Below are 21,715 nucleotides of genomic sequence, written 5' to 3'. Positions count from 1 at the left end.
GATCAAAGGTCAACTGAAAGCAGCTAAAATCCACAGATCTTTTAGTTTTGTAATGTACTAGTTTTTGTTTCATGTGTAAAATCTCTGTAATTTCAGTGATTTTGGACATTAAGGGGAATTATTTTCAGCATTTTATTGTTACCATAGTTACAACCATAGACTTCATATTAGGGGTGGAACGGTACACACAAGTCCCGGTTCGGTTCGTACCTCGGTTCAGGCTTCACGGTTCGATTCACTTTCGGTACAATGGAGGAAAAAAGCAAAACAAAAATGAAGAAGGCCTTTTTTTTTAAGCTAATCTTAAAAACATAGGTGTCCTTATCAGTGTTATTTTGAGATGTCATGAATATGAACTGAAATGCATTTAACATACTATCTCGTATTTCAAAAATATATACCACTTTAAGTAATCTTGTACTCATCTTTCATACAAATAGGGGTTCAAATGTATTACAAGTGTTACCTAAATACATTTTTTAAATTACATTTTTGGCCTTATTTCATATTAATGTACTAAATAACAAAAAATAGGCTTGTAGGATGAATTAATAGGTGTGTACGACTTCACGAGGCGCTGCAAGAAACGACAAGTGGATGACGTCAGAGTAACGCGAGAGCGATTTGAAATCAGCCTCCTCCGCAAGATTTCTCGCGGTACTCTGACGCTGATGGCGCTGCGTAAAGTTTAGCACACTTAAAAAACTGAAAGCAGCTGAACTCGACAGAACTGCCCTGCGTATGCCTGTTGTATATAGCAGGACAATTTATCTCCTACTTCTCAGCGTGAGAAATACAAAGTGTGGCATTTGAACTGACTGAAATGCGTGTTTGTCAAGGTGAATGCGTGAGACTTGAGAGCCCTGATTAGATGTATTTCCACTCACATACCTAACAACTGCTGAACAACGCCGACGCACGGTCCTCGTCTTTTCCACCACTCTCTCGCCTGTACTATTGTAACTGACTGGAAAACTGAAGTTTTGCCAAACTTGCGATCTTAAAGGGGCCGGCGGATCCTCACCACCATTTGCCATACTCGCTGTCGCTGCTAGTTCACTCACTGGACCGTCAACCTGCCAAAAAACTGCAGCGTGCCAGAATGTAGACGGTCTCTGATAGAGCGCATACATAGGCGGAGCTCGGCTGCATCGGCGCCAATCAGAGCTTCAGAGCTAAAGCGGGGCAACAGATTAGCTGTCCATAAAGAACCCGCGGATCTAACAGTAGTTCCGCATTACATTAATTATTTTGCACGCAAGTTTTTTTTTATTTTCATACCGTGTATTCTCCGTTTAAATTCATGCACCGAACCGTGACCCCCGTACCGATTCGGTTCGAAACGAATACATGTATTGTTCCACCCCTACTTCATATACCCACCACCTCAGTTTTAAACTAAGGGCTCTTTGGAATGACATTAAGTGGGACCTAGGCTGTTATACTATATGTTTAATTGCAGTTTTTTTTCATATGTGCAGTTTGTTGTTTATATTAAGCTGTAACTCATTTCACATTACTTGTTCAAATGAAATAAAATTGATATAATAATTTCTGAACATAGCATTGCATTTGTGTTTAAAAAATTAGTTTTTGATTTGAAACAGTTGCATATTAAACTTTATCTTAGCTTATCCTTCCTATTTTGTTGTTTTTTGGGGGCGTGTTAGAGTGGGATTCTGTTAGGTGGTCCTCAGAAAAAAATTGGAAGATAAAGTGGTCCTTGGGCTGAAAAAGTTTGAGAAACACTGATGTAAACTGTTTTAATATACAATCAGAAGATACAATTTGTGTCCTTTTTAGCCTTTTTCGGGAATTTTGAGAGGTTAATAAAATAGAAATATAAGTATTATATTATAAAAATATATGAATATCTTATTTGTCTAATCTGAATATTTTTATAGGAACTTAAGGCTAAAATAATATTTTTTTTCTTAATTCTTTTTAGTTTTAATTCATTTAAGTCATCTCTCTCACTAATCTCAAAGTATTGTAGTACCCTTGCCTATCCTTTTCGTTTACTATATAGTATGGAAGTAGGCAATTTCGGAGGCTGCGTGTGATTGTTACATTTTCCAGATGTATTTTATAGAAGGTAACAGGAGCAGTAACAACATAAATGAACGGCTTTCATAGAGCAAACGTTACTTTCAATAAACTCTGCAAAGAATCAGTAAAATTAGAGTCATTTTACAGTAGTTTATTTCTAATAAGAAGCAAAATAAACAAGTAGATTACCTTAGTTTTAATCATAGCTAATGCGCATCAAAAATTACTCTGAGCTAACGTTACTGTGTAAAATGTGTACTGTATAATGTATACAATCTACACATCGGCTGCCAAACCTCCCTCACATAGTGGTAATCCATGATCGCAGTCTCCCCTCGTCTTCAGGAAACCAAAACATTTGTTATTTTTGACGAGGTATTTGTTCCAGAGTTCAGTTTAGCCACTAGTCAGACCATTAAACAAACAGAAACCGGAAGTTAAGTTCCGCCCAGACACCTAACCGTGACAACGCACGTGCGTCTAATGAAACTGTCTATATCACATTACACTATCAGACCCTGTTATGATGTTTGAGGGTTATATGTTGACATAAGGTACTCTCATTTCCTCTCAGGTGGCTGGGCGTAAGGGTTTCCCTCATGTTATATACGCCCGTCTGTGGCGATGGCCGGACCTCCACAAGAATGAACTCAAGCATGTTAAGTTCTGTCAGTACGCGTTTGATCTGAAGTATGATAACGTGTGTGTGAACCCCTACCACTATGAGCGTGTGGTGTCACCTGGGATAGGTGCGTATGTGTATTGATAACAAAAACAGCTGATGTATGGCAGCTCTAAATACTTAACATTTCTATTTCATCAATAAATATATATTGTGATGTATACTGACTTATGCTTTCTTCCTGTCTTGTAGTGGGCTTCAGTTTGCCAAACACAGGTGAGTGGTGGCCTGGGACCTGGATTTATGACATAGGACGTTAGTGCTTGTATTTCATCATTATATTTTATCTTCCCCACACGAGGAAGGATGTCTCAAGTATTCGCCACTGACCCTAATCGCTATGCTGCTGGCATCCAGCCTTTAATCATAGAGAGGCTACCATAAAATGTGTCAGAACGAGACATGCAAGGACTTGTCTTGCTGCGAGAGACAAACATGGACAGGGAGTTTGGAAAGAAATTGAGAGATGTTTTGACAGTCGTTTTTATCTTTCAGGCAGGCTCATAAAAGAGGAACACATACATGACTGCATCCAGATGGAAGGACCGTCGAGCATGACCTTACAGCAAGATCATCATCCATCAGATCACTACAGTCAGCCGCTGAGACTGATGACTCCAGAGCTGCCTCCGCGGACCACGCCCCCAGTCACCATCTACCCCAGCCTGCCCCTCTCCCCCACTTGTAAGCAGAGCAAAGCTGTCCATTTCTAATATGTTAGGAAAATCATTTCAAAGCTTTGTAATTTTGTCTTGTTTTCCTTTAAACAGTGGTGGACGAATTACACAAATCGTGTACTTGAGTAAAAGTAAAGATACCCAGGGTAAAAAATTACTCAAGTAAAAGTAGAAGTACTTGCTTAAAATTTTTACTTGAGTAAAAGTACAAAAGTATCTGCCTCAAAATGTACTTACAGTAAGTACAAAAGTACTGTGATTTATTATGTCTGTATCATATTGTCATGAAACTCAAATTATGTTAAAAAACTCTCTTGGCTAACCAATCAATTAATAGAAGGACATTAATAAATCAGACACTGATGTCTATTAAAATTATCCTAAAACCTTAAAAACAAAAAATTTCCTTTAGCATCAAATGAAATAACAGGATTTAAGAGCAGTAAGTCTCATTTCAAGATTTATTTGTTAAATAATTTAACAGTTTAAGTGTAATAAAAACTTGACTTAAGCACAGGTTCACAATAGTTTTCAAAACATTAAATACTTATCTAGAAATCAGTCTCCCTTTCTTTGACAAATAAAACAAGCCTTACAGAATATAATTTCAGAAACGTTTCATGTGCTTAAGCATGTCATATGTATATTGTAGTACATAATTAAATGTATTTATATATTTTGGAAGCAAAACTTTTGAAAATATTAATAACAATCTCAGTTAATAGGGAGCACTCCAATCCACCTGCCTGTTTAAGCATCATACACTGCATGGCTAGTCAAAATGTCATTTATTTTACAACAGTGTTGATAGTGATTAATTGTCATTTCAAAATAACAGAGCACTGAGCTTCAAATACAATGAACTTAAGTGAAACAGCTAACTACGGCTAAAAATAGCTTCAGCCTGCATAGCTTAAAGTTCATTCATGATAACGTTGTATATATTTTAGCAACACAATTAACAGTTTTCTGCAAGCTACTGTTAAGATTGCTCATTTAAAAATATAACCAGAATAAAAATGGCTTACCTCTACGGGTTTCCTTAGATTTGAAAGAGTATTCTTTTAAAACGAAATAGCACAGTTTCAAGGCAGGCAGAGAAGACACGAAGGACTCGTTCTTTTATTCAAGGACTTAAAAAAAACGCGCGTAAATAAGGCCATTGTTGTTGTGACGGGTCAGTTATCTCCTCCGTTGTTTTTTAATGCAGTTTCATTCTCCAAACGATGCATTGGCTGGCTGCTGCACTCGCGTGACTCGTGTAGCTTACGTGAAACAGCGCGGCAACCAAAACAAGTTCAAAACGCAGCGCATGCTGTACCCTGATTGGTGGTTTGACGCATCACGTGTGCATCTTAGTTTTTTTGTGCAGCTTTAGTTTGCCCAGTTACGTTTTTTATCCACTGATAAATAAAAAGGAACGACCGATTTTTTAAAATGTAGTGGAGTAAAAAGTAAGATATTTGACTTTAAAATGTACACTGTAAAAAAAAAATTCGTAAAAAAACGGTCAAATGACTGGCAGCTACGGCTGCCAAACAAAAACCGTAAAATTAAAGTAAAATTTCTTAATTCCAAAAAAGATCAAAAACAATTAATTTACAGATTTTTTCTTTAAAAGTTCTGCAGAGAAATACTGTTATTTTACGGATTTTCCCCAGATTATTATGGTTAAACACCTTTAATAAACTGACAGCGCTGAGAGTTTTGCAGAGAAATACTGTTATTTTACGGATTTTCACCAGATTATTATGGTCAAACACCTTTAATAAACTGACAGCGCTGAGAGTTTTGCAGAGAAATACTGTTATTTTACAGATTTTCACCAGATTATTATGGTCAAACACCTTTAATAAACTGACAGCGCTGAGAGTTTTGCAGAGAAATACTGTTATTTTACAGATTTTCACCAGATTATTATGGTCAAACACCTTTAATAAACTGACAGCGCTGAGAGTTTTGCAGAGAAATACTGTTATTTTACAGATTTTCACCAGATTATTATGGTCAAACACCTTTAATAAACTGACAGCGCTGAGAGTTTTGCAGAGAAATACTGTTATTTTACGGATTTTTACCAGATTATTATGGTCAAACACCTTTAATAAACTGACAGCGCTGAGAGTTTTGCAGAGAAATACTGTTATTTTACAGAGTTTTCCCAGATTATTATGATCAAACACCTTTAATAAACTGATAGCACTGAGAGTTTTGCAGAGAAATACTGTTATTTTACGGATTTTCCCCAGATTATTATGATCAAATACCTTTAAAAAAGTGACAGCACTAAAAAGTTCTGCAGAGAAATACTGTTATTTTACAGAGTTTTCCCAGATTATTATGATCAAACACCTTTAAAAAAGTGACAGCACTAAAAAGTTCTGCAGAGAAATATTGTTATTTTACAGAGTTTTCCCAGATTATTATGATCAAACACCTTTAAAAAAGTGACAGCACTAAACGTTCTGCAGAAAAATAATGTTAATTTACTGATTTTCCCCAGATTCTTTTGGTCAAACACATTGAATAAATTGTCAAGACATGCTCAAGATAGTAAATTAAAAAGATTTATTAAGGATTTTAAGTGTGTAAAAAAACTGTGAATATACAGTGTAACATCTCAAACATCGCTAAATGTATAAAATGTAACGAATGATTCAGTAAAAGAATTACAAATCTTACATGAAATAGATGAAACATTTTACTGTTAAAATCATATTTCTAAAATCATACATCAAATTCTCCTAAAATGTAAGCTTTATGGCTACTGTTAAATATTCTAAACATACTGAAGTAGTACAAAACAGACACATTAACAAGATAACACTTTCACTGTTTCACACAACTACAGATTCTATCACAGATGTAAATTTGCATTATTAACCAATTCTTTATAAACAGCCCCCATAAGTAAAGGATGAAATAATTTATCTATTCTATATAATACAAAAAATGATGGGTTTCTGTCAAACAAGTGTTGGATCAAAAAGGGACAAACCCAAACCGTTGGGTTGGAATTTAACCTATGCCTGGCAGGTTCAAACCAAAATGCTAGGTTGTTTCGTCCCATTTTTGACCCAATACCGGGTTGAACATTAGCCAGGACATTTTGTGACTGCATGGTTACTATTGTGTAATGATGATGTATATAATTTGTGATAAATTAGTAAAGCAAATTGGCAGATTCTTTTTCTTTAGGCAACAGAAAAAGTACATAAATAAGATGTTTATTTACTTGTAAACCGACTTAAATGGCCTTAAAACAATTTGAAGCTATTTGAAATTAGAGGCAACAAGTGTATTTTAAACACAATGATCAAAGATGCAACATACTTGTAGCATCAGGTGAAGTTTTGTTTTAAATTTGGTTTGTTTGTTTGTTCTATAATGTAAATATCATAATTACAATTGTTCTATAATTTCAAAATAAAAAACAAATGGTCTGACTTCAGGTTTGTGAAATTACAGTAAGTTAAAGAAATAGTTCACCCAAAAATGAAAGTTCTGTCATCATTTACTCTCTCTCTCATGTTGCTACCTGTTATAAATTTCTTTGTTATGATGAACACGAGAAGATATTTTGAATGTTTGTAACCAAACGGATCATGATCACCGTGGTGTTCATAGAATGTGTGTGTGTGTGGGGGGGGGGGGGGCGTTATATTGATGCATGATATACATTGATGCATATTGTCTTATATATATACAGGGAGTGCAGAACCACTAGGCAAGCTGTATTTTCGAGGATCACCCCTGTTATTGTACAACTACAGTGCTCTTGGTCAACTCACAATGCCAACAAACCCCCAAACCCGAACACCCAAGCAGCAAAAGTGAAATTTTGGCCCTCCCAAGAGAACACTTCCATGTACATCACCACCAGGCAACCACTAGTGTGCAGAACCACCAGGCAACCAAATGAAAAACAAAGATTCCACCATCTCACTTGTTTTTTCTCACCTGTTAAAGTGAGAACAACAAACAAACTCTACATTTACAAAAAAAAAATAATAAAAAATAAAAAATGTATACTCAGTGACCAATATAGCCACCCCTCCCCTCGACAACAGTCACAAGCCCTCAGTTTACGGATTCAGTCAGTTTCTTGATCTGGTCCGAACCAACATTCCGCGCAGACGCAACCACAGCCTCCCAGACACTGCCCAGAGAGGTGCACGGCCCACCCCAACTGCAAATGTCCTGCTCAAGAAGGGATCAAAAGGTCTCAACAGGGCTCAAGTCAGGTGAAGAAGGGCCCATGTCATTAGTTTTTCACCTTTAAGGCCTTTACTGGCCAGCCCCTCAGTTGAGTACTTTGATGCACGTGCTGAAGCGTTGTCCCGCATAAAAAAGTCCTCTTGAAAGATGCAGACCTCCCCCTGCACCACTGCTTGAAGAAAGCGTCCTCTAAAAATTGGCAGTAGGTCTGAGAGTTGTTTTTTATTCCCATTTTCAACCCAAAAAGGTCCAACAAGCTCATGTTTAATAATACCTGTCTGTGCCTGCCTGCCTGTATTGTAGAAGACACTTTCTTCAAGCAGTGGTACAGGAAAAAGTTTGCATCTTTCAAGAAGACTGATTATTTTGTAAGACAACGCTCCATCACATACATCACAAGTACTCCATTGCATGGCTGGCCAGTAAAGGCCTTAGAGATGAAAAACTAGTGCCATGGCCCCTTCTTCACCTGACTTAAACCCTATTGAGACCTTTTGATCCCTTCTTAAGCAGGACATCCACAGTGAAGGCAAACAGCACACCCCTCCGAACAGTGTCTGGGAGGCCGCGGCCGCGGCCGCACAAAACGCTGGCCCAGACCAGATCAAGAAACCGACCGAATCCGCGAATGGAAGGCCCGCGACTGCCATCGAAAAGAAGGGCGGCCACACTGGACACCGAGTCTATACATCTTTTTTTTATTGTTTTATTAATTTTTTTCTGCAAATGTAGAGTCCGTCCACTATTCTCACTTTAACAGGCGAAAAAAAAACAAGTGAGATGGCAAAATCCCCGTTCTCCATTCAGTTGCCCAACAATTCTGCACACCAATAGCTGCCCAACAATGATGTACATAGAAACACTCTCTCAATAAAGCCAAAATTCCACTTCCACCACCCAAATGTTCAGGTTTGAGGGCCCGTCAACATCTTGAATTGACCAAGAGCACTGCAGCTGCACAACAACAAAAGCAATCCCCAAAAATACAACCTGCCCAACAATTCTGCACTCCCTGTATAATGCATACATATACAGCGGGGAAAATAAGTATTTGACACATCAGCACTTCCATCAGCAAGGGGATTTCCAAGTGGGCTATTGACACAAAATTTCTACCAGATGTAGCCATCAAGCCAAACACCGAATTCACACAAAGGAACATTTACAAGTTGATTCATAATAAATAAAGCGAAATGCCACAGGGAATAAGTATTGAACACAACTGATGGCCTATAAATGCTTCTCATTACCCAGGAGGCACACAGGAAAGACTTCATGATGGGTAAAAGCAAAGAACTTTCTCAAGATCCTCGTAATCTTATTGTTGAAAAGCATTTTGATGGGAATGGTTATAGGCGCATTTCCAGAATGCTGAATGTTCCTGTGAGCACTGTGGGGGCCATTATCCAGAAATGGTAAGAGCATCACTTCACCATAAACCGGCTACAATCAGGTCCTCCAAGTAAGATCCCTGTCCAAGGAGTGCAAAGAATAATCAGGAGAGTTCTCCATGAGCCAAGAACCACTCGGGCAGAACTTCAGGAAGACCTCGCATCAAGGTCTAAACTATAAGCAATGCACTGAACCGCCATGGCATCCATGCACGCTCACAACGCAAGACTCCATTGCTGAACAAAAAGCATGTTGAGGCTCGGTTAAAGTTTGCGAAAGAGCATTTGGAGAAGCCTGTGGATTATTGGGAGACTATAGTATGGTCAGATGAAAGCAAAATTTAACTTTTAGGCAGTCATTCTACACACCATGTTTGAAGAAGAAATGGCACTGCCCACCACCCCAAGAACACCATACAAACAGTTAAGTTTGGGGGTGGAACCATAATGGTTTGGGGCTGCTTTTCAGCAAGGGGTACTGGCAGACTTCAAATTATTGAAGGCAGGATGAATAGAGAAATATACCGGGACATTCTGGATAAAAATCTGCTGCCATCTACCAGAAAGCTAAAAATGAAAAGAGGGTGGACATTTCAGCAAGACAATGATCCCACACACAAGGCCAAGGAAACAATGAAGTGGTCAGTCAATCACCTGATACAAATCCCATAGAAAATCTATGGAGAGAACTAAAGATCAAAGTTCATAAAAGAGGCCCAATGAACCTTCAAGATTTAAAGACCATTTGTATGGAAGAATGAGCCAGAATCACTCCTGAGCAATGAAGACGACTGGTCTCTCCATACAACAACTAGAAGCTGTAATCACCAACAAAGGCTTTTCTATAAAGTATTAAATATGTGTGTTCAATACTTATTCCCTGTGTCACTTCGCTCCATTCATCACGACTCAACGTGTATACTTAAATGTTCTGATTTCTTTGTATGAATTCAACACCTGGCCTGATGGCTACATCTGGCTATATCACTTAGAAATCCCCTTACTGACAAAAATGCCGATGTGTCAAATACCCATTCTCCCCACTGTATTTTAAAAAATAAAAATTTAAACAATGATCAGATATACATTTCTTAACGAACATGCTTGTTCACAGGCGCCAGTTTCTTTTTCCGCCGGTGGGTGCTCGTCACAACGTCAAGCAATGCTTAGGTTACTTAGCAATGACAGATGCTCTGGAGCACCTACATGCTTTGAAAAAAAGGAAGTTTTGCTGTGCAAGATTGTAATTAATTTGTTTGTGACGTGCACACCATCGCGGGTCCCACTTTACCATCGTGGGTCGCACTTCACCACCGTCGTTGTGTGTGGTTATGACAACCGTCACAGCCCTAATCATGAGCCCCATTCACTTCCACAGTAGGAAAAAATAATACTATGGAAGTGAATGGGGCTCATGAACGGTTTGGTTAAAAACATTCCTCAAAACATCTTCCTTTGTGTTCATCAGAACAAAGAAATGTACACAGGTTTGCAACAAAATGAGAGTGAGCAAATTATGACAGAATTTCAGTTTTTTCCTATATTGGTTCTACACGGAAATCTCCCGGAAGTTAGGTTTGGGCCACAAAAGCGTTTATGTATGTTACTGTCGCTGAAACCGTCTATAACAGGGTTCCTCAAATCCTACCCTGGAGAACCGCTGCCCTGCAGAGTTTAGCATCAACCCTGATCAAACCCATCTACCTCAGGTATGTTTGATTAAAGAAGACACACAGTTTTTCAATATTTTACTATGTTCTTATCTCAACTTAGATCAATTAATACATACTTATCTTTTTTCAATGCATGCACTTCTAATCTTTGTACAGCGCGTCGTGAACGCGTCAGCATTTAGCCCAGCCCCATTAATTCCTTAGGATCCAAACAGGGATTAATTTAAAAGCCACCAAACACTTCCATGTTTTTTCCTATTTAAAGACTGTTACATGAGTAGTTACACGAGTAAGTGTGGTGGCACAAAATAAAACTTTTGTTTTGTTCCTAAGGAATGAATTGGGCTTGGGTAAATGCCAACACATTCACGACGCGCTGCACAAAGACCAAAAGTGCACACACCGAAAAAAAGGATTTGTATTGATTTGTCTAAGTTGAGGTGATAACATAAAAAATATTGAAAAACCTGTGGTGTTTTCCTTTAAGGTTGAAGCCAACTCTGCAGGGCACCAGCTCTCCAGGGTAAGATGGGAGGAACCATGGTCTATACAGAGATAAGACGAAAAGAAAATGACATTAATATTTTTTTCAATGCAGTTCCCTTCAGATGGGTCATTCATATAACAAACGTTGTGTCTACAATACAGATTGGCCTGAAATTAAACAAGAAAAATCTGTACAGTTCCGGCAAGTGAATCTGTGCATATAAAATGTTTTCATTTGTGAAACAGGTGGAGAAAGCAACAAATTGTGCCATTTTAGCTTGTATTTTCAATATCAGTATTATATCAGTTTTACATTTTTACCTGGGGCTATCTTTTAATTCAGAAACATACAGTAACTATACAAGTATATTAATATCTAGCATAAGTATACAAATATAATAAAATAAACATTACAAATACCAAAATGTCAGAGATTCTGTACCAGATGTGACAGATAAAGAAAAATTCTCCAAGCTGCCAAAAATCACCTTGATCCTTGGTGCATCTAGGGGATAAAAAAGAACACAATATAATTCACTGAAAAGTATTGTACCTTTCCTTTAAACAAGATTATTTTTTATTAACATTTTTAACCAAATTTGACACTGAAACATTCTGGCAGTGTAAACTAGTGATGCCCGCATTGAAAAATATAGGGATGTATTAATTAGTCTAAGTTGAGGTAAGAACATAGTAAAATATTGACAAACTGTGGTGTTTTCCTTTAATATAGAGATAGAATAATGATAAACATTTTTATAACATTATGTAGACCCACAAATTAGTATTTTTTGTAAAATAAAATGTGCTTCCCTAACAAAAGAAAGTCAGATACATCAGGGATGGCACGATAATTTTTATTTCTCTACACTATGCCTTAAAATTGATAAAGCTGGTTTTATATTTGCCAGTTAATACTTACTAGTGTTGGATTTGTCTTTCTGTTGGTGCCTATTCTTACTGTAAACAATGCTTCAATGTTGATCTAAAAGAAAAAAGAAAGAATTAATGTGTTTCATCTTTAGCAGTTATCACCTTTTCAAGACGAGCATGCTGTATAATACATTTCTGAGAAGTTACTATTATTATTATTAAAAATGGTAGAACGTACAAAATATATTTTTTATCTACCATCATCAAATGTCCCATGTTCCCCACATGTATGTGGTATAAGGAACACATGAATTAGGGTCAGCTTACACTTTAGCTTCTTCATCAAATTTTCTTTCCGATCAAATGCTCTTTTTTAACACTGAAGCACCCTGCCCTCTTGGAACATGTAGCATTATTTTATGTGGAGGTCATTTTAACTGAAACAGAAAATCACAACCGAACTGTCGAGAAGACCTTCCCTATTTTTTAAATGATCAATAGTGTTTATGGCACAGTCCAGCAAAGTCGCATTTCACAGCTTGTGAGCGCCACAGTTGTATTAAAATAAAATCACAATTAAGATATAAAGTGTTATTACAGAATAAAAACAATGATAACAGTGATATGTAAATTTTGTTGGTGTGTATGCAGCAGTGTTTCTCTTCTACTCATTACTGCTGTTTATAATGTTAAGGCCGTCTAACTGATTGTGATGTTTGATCTCCTCCAAACTGTTTTTGGCAGAGACTCCTACATATGATCCACTCTGTGCTGTCACGCTGGACCGGAGCACCCTGTATGTTTGTGCATTGTAGTGGCAGACTTCATTCACCCCAATGGAAAGCATATTTACACTGTCTGAATCATTCCTATCCCCTACTTCATGCTAAGAACTAGTAAATGTATGTCTTATCTCATGTGCGTGTGATATCATGTTCTGTGCAATTTAGGGGGCAGGACACTTCAGCATATAACTAAAGAGCATTTGACTGAACAGGAAATTTGATGAGAAGATGAAGTCTAGGATTGTGTCATAAAAATTCTAGAGTGACGTTGCTCATGAAGTCACAATCGTGCAGAAGCATGTAAATGCTGTTAAAAACGCTAGGCAGACACCAATTGTGAGCGCTTGCCAACGTTTTTGGCAACGTTGTTGTAGTATTTGTCAATAATTTCCAATAATATGCGAACGCAGTCTTTATATATTAGGATAAAATTAATACCTTATGTATGGCGTGGTAGGAGACTTCTCTGGAGCTTGAGGGGGAAACGCACACAAAAACAATATTAGTCATTTTATTTAATGGGATGTGGACTTTCAAAATTGAAACGTTACTCACCAGCTTGAGATAAAACACATTCTCGGTCTCATTTTGACTTAAGTCCCAGCGATCCACAGTAGATCCTAGAAAAAACAGGATTGTATAATCTTCTACAGAGCCCAGTGATCAATTTACACATTCCAAATATACATTACTATTTATGCTTCAAAATAAACGCACTAGTATCACTGATAATCATAATACGGAAAGTACGTTAGGATTTTACGGTCGCAGATTGATTTTAGAGTTTACTTAAAAACTTCGACGAAACTTCTGCTTATATATTATCAACATCAGCTACAGAGCGTGTCAAATGCTTCATATAACTACCTTGGAACAACATGTATAACTGCGAAACATTTAGCTTGTTAACCAAAGGTTTTATTAGCGTAGTTACAAGAAAACAAAACACGACAAGAAGCCTTAACGTTACTATAAACGTCTCATCAATTTCAGACATCACGTTATGTGAGCTTGACCTAATAACGACTAACAACACACATTACATTAGCGGTTCTTACATTGATATTTGCAAATATCGTTCTCGGGCTAATCGCGGTTAGCATCTTACTTGAACACTTTCTTTATGCGTCATTAGAAAAATGGTAAAGTAAAAGGTATTTACCTGCTGCAGTTTTCCATATGTCCGGTACCCGTTGGTAAAAGTCTTTGTCCATCTTATGTTTTCTAACTTAAGTTCAACCGAATAAAAAAATACCCGATAGAGGTAACCAATTATAGTAAAAGTCAGTAGTGGACCAACCGATGTACTGCTGCAGTTCTGCAGAGTGAACTCCTCCCTCCAGCAGCATCAGCAAATACTACCGGCTGCAGGAGTTTGAAATGTTGAAAAGTGCGCGCTGAATTGTCATAGGCCAGAGATCTGGATGACGGTCAAAACAACCAATCAGGGCTAATAACAACAAGGCGAGACACCCAATAGCGTAATAATAGTGCAACCATCGCAATAGTTATTTTTAAAGTATTATGTGACTACAAAAAACCGTGCGTGCGTGTGTATATATATTGTTAAGAAGGCAATGCACCCATGGTATATTTTAAAAGTCCTAAATGTCTTTTTTGTATGCAAGAGGTGGGAGATGTTGAAGTTACAAATGACATGTCTAAGTAGACATATGGCCAATACATACACACTCTGCTTACATCAGTAACTGAAAGAATTGCTAACGAACAAATCACTGCTGTCTACTGTCCATAAATGAAAGTTGAATAAAAATTAATGTGGCTTTGGACAGAGGCTGAACTGTAAACATGTTAGGCCTATGTGAGAGGAACATGCACCATGCACAAACACTACAGTAAAACTCTCACTTCTTTCCCTACTGTACAGATGCACACACCCCCTCATGAAAATTAACATTTTTTGTTGTTGTAAAAGTGTAGTATTCTCTTTTTTTGGTATATTGATTACTATTAGCAAAACTACACTAACCATGGTTGAACTACAGTAACCATGGTTGAGTTTTGTAAAGGCACACACATGCGAGATATCCCTCACTATAGACATAGTGACTTAAACACTGTACTGTACCCAGTCAACATGTGAGATCACGCGATAATCACAGTAAAATCACATCATTTTCATACTGTGACATTCTCATCTTGTGAGTTATGTGCAAGCTCTTTGTGAATTCAAAATGTTGAGTTCAGTGCACAATGAGTGTGCCATGACCTCACATTGACCATAGTATGGCAACAGCAAGTGTGTCGTAATATGATTTGAGCGGACACTGAGTGTGCTGTGACCTCACCTCAGGGCCATAGTATGAGCGCACAGTGAGTGTGCAGTAACCTCAAATTGTGACAATAGCCTGAGTGACCTCACATTGTTGCACTCACAGTACACTGACCTCTCTTCCGAGGTGCATAAATTCAAAATATGTATTCGGAGTGTTATGTGTGTTGCTTGTCATTTCAAAATATGTGTACATTGCATCATGTGAACCATGTGCATCACGTGTCTTGACAAAATACATGCCTGCTGCACACGCATCAAAAGTTTTTATGATACAAGAGAAGCTCACGTTCACAAAATACTCACAAGATACTAACTTAACAGTAAACTCTGATTACACATGAGATTAAGTGAGTATCTGACAAATGCGAGTGTCTTTTATTATAAACCCCTTCAAAGCATCTGCAGCAGGCTTGTATTTTGACATCCCGCGTGATGCACACAAGTTTACATGACGCGCCAAACACATATTTTGAAATGACGAGCCACACACATGACGGCTGCATACATGTGACAAACTTTGCATTTTGCGCCCTCAAAAAAAGAAGTCACTGGCCGCAACTACTATGTTATGTTCACAATGTGAGATCATGACACACTCACTGTGAGCAGGCACAATTTACAAAGTACCATCAAGATGTTGCTCAGAGAGCTAATATGCTAGCATTTGCTATTTGAAAAACAGGTCACTGAGATGTCAACATTTATTTGCAAATCATACAGTGAACCCTTAACAAGTCATGAACACACACATGCACAGAGCAAGTATCACTGCATCACCCAAACACTGCAATCACTTCCTTCCAGCTGTGGAAATCAAACCAACGTTTTCCAGACATATGTGTGTTGTCCTGCTATGACAAAGTGAGTGTGCCGTGACCTTACATTATTATGACCATGGAATGAGAGCACAGTTGGACCATGAACTCACATCGTGACCAATGTGAGGTCACTCATACTATTGTTACAATGTACACTAACTTTGTGGCCTAGTGGTTATAGCGAGTCAGACTTTGTAACTCAGAGATTATTTGTTCAATCCCACAGCTAAGTTATTGAAGTGTTGGGGTGTTGCAGTGATAGTTGCCCTGTGTTGGATGTGCATATCTGTGTGTGTGGTTTTTGTGTGTTCATGACTTGCAGTGGATGGGTTCATGCAGAGAGAAATTCATGTCTTTTTTACTTTTTCTTTTATTTTGCCCGATATCAGTTGCAATTAAATAGTGACATGTTTCCAATAGCAAAAGCTAGCATATTAGCTCTCTGAGCACCCTGCTGAAAAAAACAGCATCAAACCAGCATGGACCAGCATGGGAATTATGCTGGTCTATGCCAGGTTTAGCTGGTGGTCACCAGCATACCAGCACCAAAACACAATATATGCTGGTCATGCTGGAATGACCAGCATGGGATGCTGGTGCTAATGCTGGTTTGGTGCTGGTTTAGCTGGTGCTAATGCTGGTGCTGATGCTGGTTTAGCTGGTGCTAATGCTGGTGCTGATGCTGGTTTAGCTGGTGTTCACCAGCAAACCAGCACCAAAACATGCCGGTACTTGCATATGGTGGGCTTTATGGGGTAGTACAGTGAGTGTGAAGTGATCTCATATTGTGACCTTCATATGAGCACACATTGAGTGTGCAGCGTGCTTACACATTAAGATCATGACCCACACAGTGAGTATCTTGTGAGCTCATGGTGACTTCCCTTACGAAAATTAACCATGGTTTTACTACAGTCAACTTAAAACCAAAAAAGCATGGTTACTGTAGTAAAACCATGGTAACCACAAAATAACCATGGTTTTGACAACCATGTTTTTCTAAAACCACAGAACCATGGTTAGTGTAGCCGTTTAGTGTAGTAAAACCATGGTCAAAGACCCGAGGTGAGGTATACATTAAAGGGTTAACCTGAAGTAGTAAAACCAAAAGAAAGTCAGCATCTCTTTAGTGTCCTCACTAATATAAGAAATTACTAGTTTGTCTTCCACCCAGTGCAAGCTTTTTACATGAACCCCCAAACCCCACCCAGAAAAACACAGCACAACTTATTAAAGTTTATTTAATTTATTTTAATGTTTGATTGTTCTGTGAAATACAGTGGTAATTAAGTGCTAAAAATCTACAAGACTTGAATTTGTTTCACGTTTTTTTTTTTTTTTTTTTTGCGCCACTGGGTCAATACAACGTAGTACGCATGTGTCTGCAGGAAGAGCCGCTTGTGCGAGTGCTCCATACTCCAATCCAGTAGGTGGCGGTAAATGCACCTTAAGTTGGTTTGCCACCCACCATTTAAACAACAAAAGAAGAAGAAGAAGAAGAAGAAGCCGCTTGTGCGCATGTGTCTGCATCCAAAGGTTACCACGACAAGTTTGCGACTGAGTAAATACAGGTAAGAACAGATAAAGATACTCTAGTTATTAAACCAATTTATTGACGTTATATTTAAAAATATAATGTTGGCTCGCTAAATATTAACCACATTTTAGCCATGTGCATCACGTATTAGTTTATATTTAGCGTATTAGCCTAACTGTTAGTTTGTTTCACGTAATAATTGTTTGCTGCATTTCAGCTTGCATATTAAGTTACACGTGTTTTTTGACCGGCATGTGAATATTAATCAGTTCGGTTACTCAAATACTTCTTGCCATCTACGGACAACGTTTCGTATGTAATGAATTTCTCACTTGTCAAACTTGGTCTGTGTGTGAGTGCTACAATGGCATATATTATGGCATGCCACTCATGTGAAATATGAAAGTAATATGAAACATTCAGTCACTCAAAACCCTAGGTCAGTTTAATCCTGGGTTATCTTGCATGACACTTCACAATTTACCTGGGGTCACCAATTAATCATGCATATTTATAAATTAATGTTTTTTATACCACTGGCCTGTTGAATGTTTTATTCTGATTGGCTGAGAAATGTTTGATTGATTAAAATGTGATTACAGAAAAATAACCAATCTCACAATTTTTTTCTTTCCTTTCCTTACAGATACTACAGTACGTGATCTGGAGCTTGACTTCACATGTTTTGTGGTGATTAAAGGCGGAGTCCATGATGTTTGAAAGCCAATGTTGATATTTGAAATCACCTAAACAAACACGCCCCTACCCCAATAGAATCTGGACCTTCTGTTGATAGACCCGCCACACACATATGCAACCCGGCAAGGATGTCGGTTAGTAGACACGCTCCTTACTGCTGATTGGCTATAAGTGTGTTTTGGTAGTCGGCCCGTCTCCTTTTCCAAAGCGTTTTTCAAACATCGTGGACTCCGCCTTTAACAAATTGTGCGGTGCTTTTGGCATTGTCTATCCATGTATAATTGTGATGTTCCAGGAGTGCTAATGGAAGCTACACGGTATGTAGATGTTTGTTCCAGTATGTTTATGTGTGTGTACCTGGTAATTATCACGTTGTGGGGACCGAATGTCCCCACAAAGATAGGAATACCAGTAAATTTTGACCTCGTGGGGACATTTGTGAGGTCCCCATGAGGAACCAAGCTTATAAATCAAACGGAATGATGTTTCTTGAAAATCTAAGGTCGCAGAAAGTTTTCTGTGATGGTTGGGGTAAGGGTTTGGGGAAGGGAATAGAATATACAGTTTGTACAGTATAAAATGCATTACGTTTATGGAATGTCCCCACAAAACATGGAAACCAGAATGTGTGTGTGTGTGTGCGTGCCATGGAACAAATATTTATTTTATACCTTTTTGTGTGTTCTGTTTTTGACTTTTTTCCCCTGATATCAAGACACCAAAATAATGTTTTAATACGCATTTTCATGTGTTTGTAAAGAAAATAAATGGTGTACTTCACTGTTATTTGTGTTATTCTTTATTCTGACATTTACACTTTTGTAGTCAGCCCACACACATTTAGTTTATTTTGATTTATATAGCACTTTTAAAAGTTTTTATTGTTGTAAAGCAGCTATACATACAATTATAATTTAAATAATGGTGATAGAAATTGATAAAATAAAATAGACATTATATGGTAGGAAAATACTTATATATGTGTGTGTGTGTGTGTATATGTATATATATATATGTGTGTGCGTGCGTGCGTGCGTGCGTGCATGTGTGTGTGTATATATATATATATATATATTAGTATTATTGCTAATTATTCTCAATGTACATATGGTAAATGAAAACTGACAAAAATTTCAAGTGTGTTGCTTATATTGTAAGGGATTTAAAACTTTTGGTTCTTTACAAAATACTTGCCTGGGCTATTCACTGTACTCCTGACTTTTGTCAGATTTATTGAAAGGTCTTTCTGTGTTACATTACTGAATTAGGTATGTGTCCAGTGGCACAACAAGACTCAAAATCTGATCCTGAAAAACAAGCTTTAAAAGTCCAAGCATTGTTTGATGTAAAAACTTATGTCTGGAATTACAGTTTAATTGTAAAAATACAAATAAATATAAAACTAAGAACATTTTCCTTAAAATTACAAATAAAAATGTTAAATTGTTAGTATGGTCATGCACTTTAAATATAATGAACTACACATTTAATTACAGATTTTTTATTGTAAATTTAGATGAATTTGTATGTAATTCATGAAAACAAAAAAGTACTGTATAAATAATATAGTATTTTCCCGTTTAAAAACGTAGATTTTCTGTATTTTGTCTTTAATTACAAAATACTTAAAATAACAATCGAGCCGTTAATTGACAGATAATGTTTGTAATTTTACAGTGTTTTAATTATATTTTTCAATAATGGTAAACCACTGTAAAAAATGTAAAGTAATTGTTCGTAAAAAAAAAATTTTTTTTTACAGTGTAGTAAAGTAAAAGTAAAAGTCTCCCAAAATAAAAGTACTTGAGTAAAGTACAGATACGCGAAAATACTACTTAAGTACAGTAACGAATTACATTTACTTCGTTACTGTCCACCACTGCCTTTAAATATCTATACAACAAGCTTTATTTATTATTTAATGATCAAAATCCTTAAATGTGAATTTTCCTTTAAATAAAGTTTATTTGTTACCCTACTCCAAATAATTTTATAGATGTTTTAAGCATAAACCTCGTATTAAAGCAACACCAAATAGTTTTTTTTCTTCCCTTAAATAAACGTTTCCAAAAAAGTTTCAGTTCTTCATCCACTCATAACAGGGTGAACGTCACTTTCACATTCGCTTTGCAGCCCTCTTATCGCCCAAAACCGCACTAAAGAAGATTCCAACCGTTGGGTCGCGGTCCTGTAGTTCGAGTGAAAACTACAAAAACTTGCTTTACGGCAGACCTACAATCCATTCAGAGCCAGCTTTGCTGCAATAGGCTAAATTATTTACGACAGTGGTACTGGACAATTCAGCTTCCAACCTGTAGGGGGAGCAAAGAGCAAAAACTCTTTAGTGTTGCTTTAAAGGGACAAAGGGACACGCGCGCGCACACACACACTTTTTTTGAAAATATTCTCATTATCCAGCTCCCCTATAGTTAAATATTTGATTTTTACCGTTTTGGAATCCATTCAGTCGATCTCCGCGTCTGGTGCTACCACTTTTAGCATAGCTTAGCATAATCCATTGAATCTGATTAAACCATTTAGCATCGAGCTTAAAAATAACCAAAGAGTTTCAATATTTTTTCTATTTAAAACTTGATGATATTACCCAGCAGACGAAAATAGTCCCCTTAGTAACTTTCAATAGCAGGGGACTATTTTCGGGCCCTGCGTAATATCATTGCACCTCCTGCAGCCATGTTACTAATTCGTTACATTTATATAGCGCTTTTCTCAGTGCTCAAAGCGCTTTACATATGAATGGGGGAATCTCCTCAACCACCACCAATGTGCAGCATCCACCTGGATGATGCGACGGCAGCCATATTGCGCCAGAACGCCCACCACACACCAGCTTATTAGTGGAGAGGAGACAGAGTGATATAGCCAATTAGTATGAGGGATGATTATTAGGCCAATGGGCAAGTTTGGCCAGGATGCCGGGGCACACCCCTACTCTTTTCGAAGGACATCCTGGGATTTTTAATGACCACAGAGAGTCAGGACCTCGGTTTAACGTCTCATCCGAAGGACGGGGCTTTTTTTTGACAGTATAGTGTCCCCGTCACTATACTGGGGTGTTAGGACCCAGACAGACCACAAGATGAGCACCCCCGGCTGGTCTCACTAACACCTCTACCAACAGCAACCTGGTTTTTCCCAGGTGGTCGCCCATCCAAGTACTGACCAGGCTCAGCCCTGCTTAGCTTCAGTGGGCAAGCTGTCTTGGGCTACAGGGTGATATGGCTGCTGGCTACAGGGTGATATGGCTTACGGCAGCAAAGTCTTTGATTATTAAGCCAGAATGAGAGTATAATTCTTAGCCATATCGGCCTAGAAAATGGCAACTATTAATTTTCGGTCAGTCTTAGTACATTATGTAAATACAGAAGAATCAAGTTTTAAATAGGAAAATTATTGAAACTCTCTGGTTATTTATGAGTGCGATGCTAATGGTCTAATCAGATTCAATGGATTGTGCTAAGCTATGCTAAAAATGGTATCACCAGACCTGGAGATCAGCTGAATGGATTC

The 21,715-nt window shown here is 37.6% G+C and overlaps 1 protein-coding gene and 2 long non-coding RNA genes across 4 annotated transcripts in view; 2 read left to right on the top strand and 1 right to left on the bottom strand.

Annotated features, from left to right (window-relative positions):
- The window catches only part of smad10b (SMAD family member 10b), a 31,452-nt gene that overhangs the window by 4,250 nt on the left and 5,487 nt on the right, over window positions 1–21,715 (top strand). For both annotated transcript variants that reach the window (XM_055210213.2, XM_055210212.2), the window contains exons 4-6: window positions 2,624–2,798; window positions 2,924–2,947; window positions 3,227–3,415. In XM_055210213.2, the coding sequence (XP_055066188.2) occupies window positions 2,624–2,798; window positions 2,924–2,947; window positions 3,227–3,415 (388 nt within the window). The remainder of the gene's footprint in view (window positions 1–2,623; window positions 2,799–2,923; window positions 2,948–3,226; window positions 3,416–21,715) is intronic.
- Window positions 11,387–14,729, bottom strand: LOC129434456 (uncharacterized). Its single transcript, XR_008640757.2, has 5 exons — window positions 13,997–14,729; window positions 13,390–13,454; window positions 13,273–13,306; window positions 12,099–12,161; window positions 11,387–11,681 (listed from the first exon to the last, which is right to left on the bottom strand). It is a non-coding gene; the product is annotated as an uncharacterized lncRNA (long non-coding RNA).
- On the top strand, window positions 17,299–18,970 carry LOC129455991 (uncharacterized). The gene is made up of 2 exons (XR_008648614.2): window positions 17,299–17,519; window positions 18,132–18,970. It is a non-coding gene; the product is annotated as an uncharacterized lncRNA (long non-coding RNA).

This window comes from Misgurnus anguillicaudatus, chromosome 10, assembly GCF_027580225.2.
Source record: "Misgurnus anguillicaudatus chromosome 10, ASM2758022v2, whole genome shotgun sequence".
Taxonomy (NCBI): Eukaryota; Metazoa; Chordata; class Actinopteri; order Cypriniformes; family Cobitidae; genus Misgurnus; species Misgurnus anguillicaudatus.
Note: the sequence above shows the minus strand (reverse complement) of the source record. Positions and strands in the feature narration are given on the sequence as shown.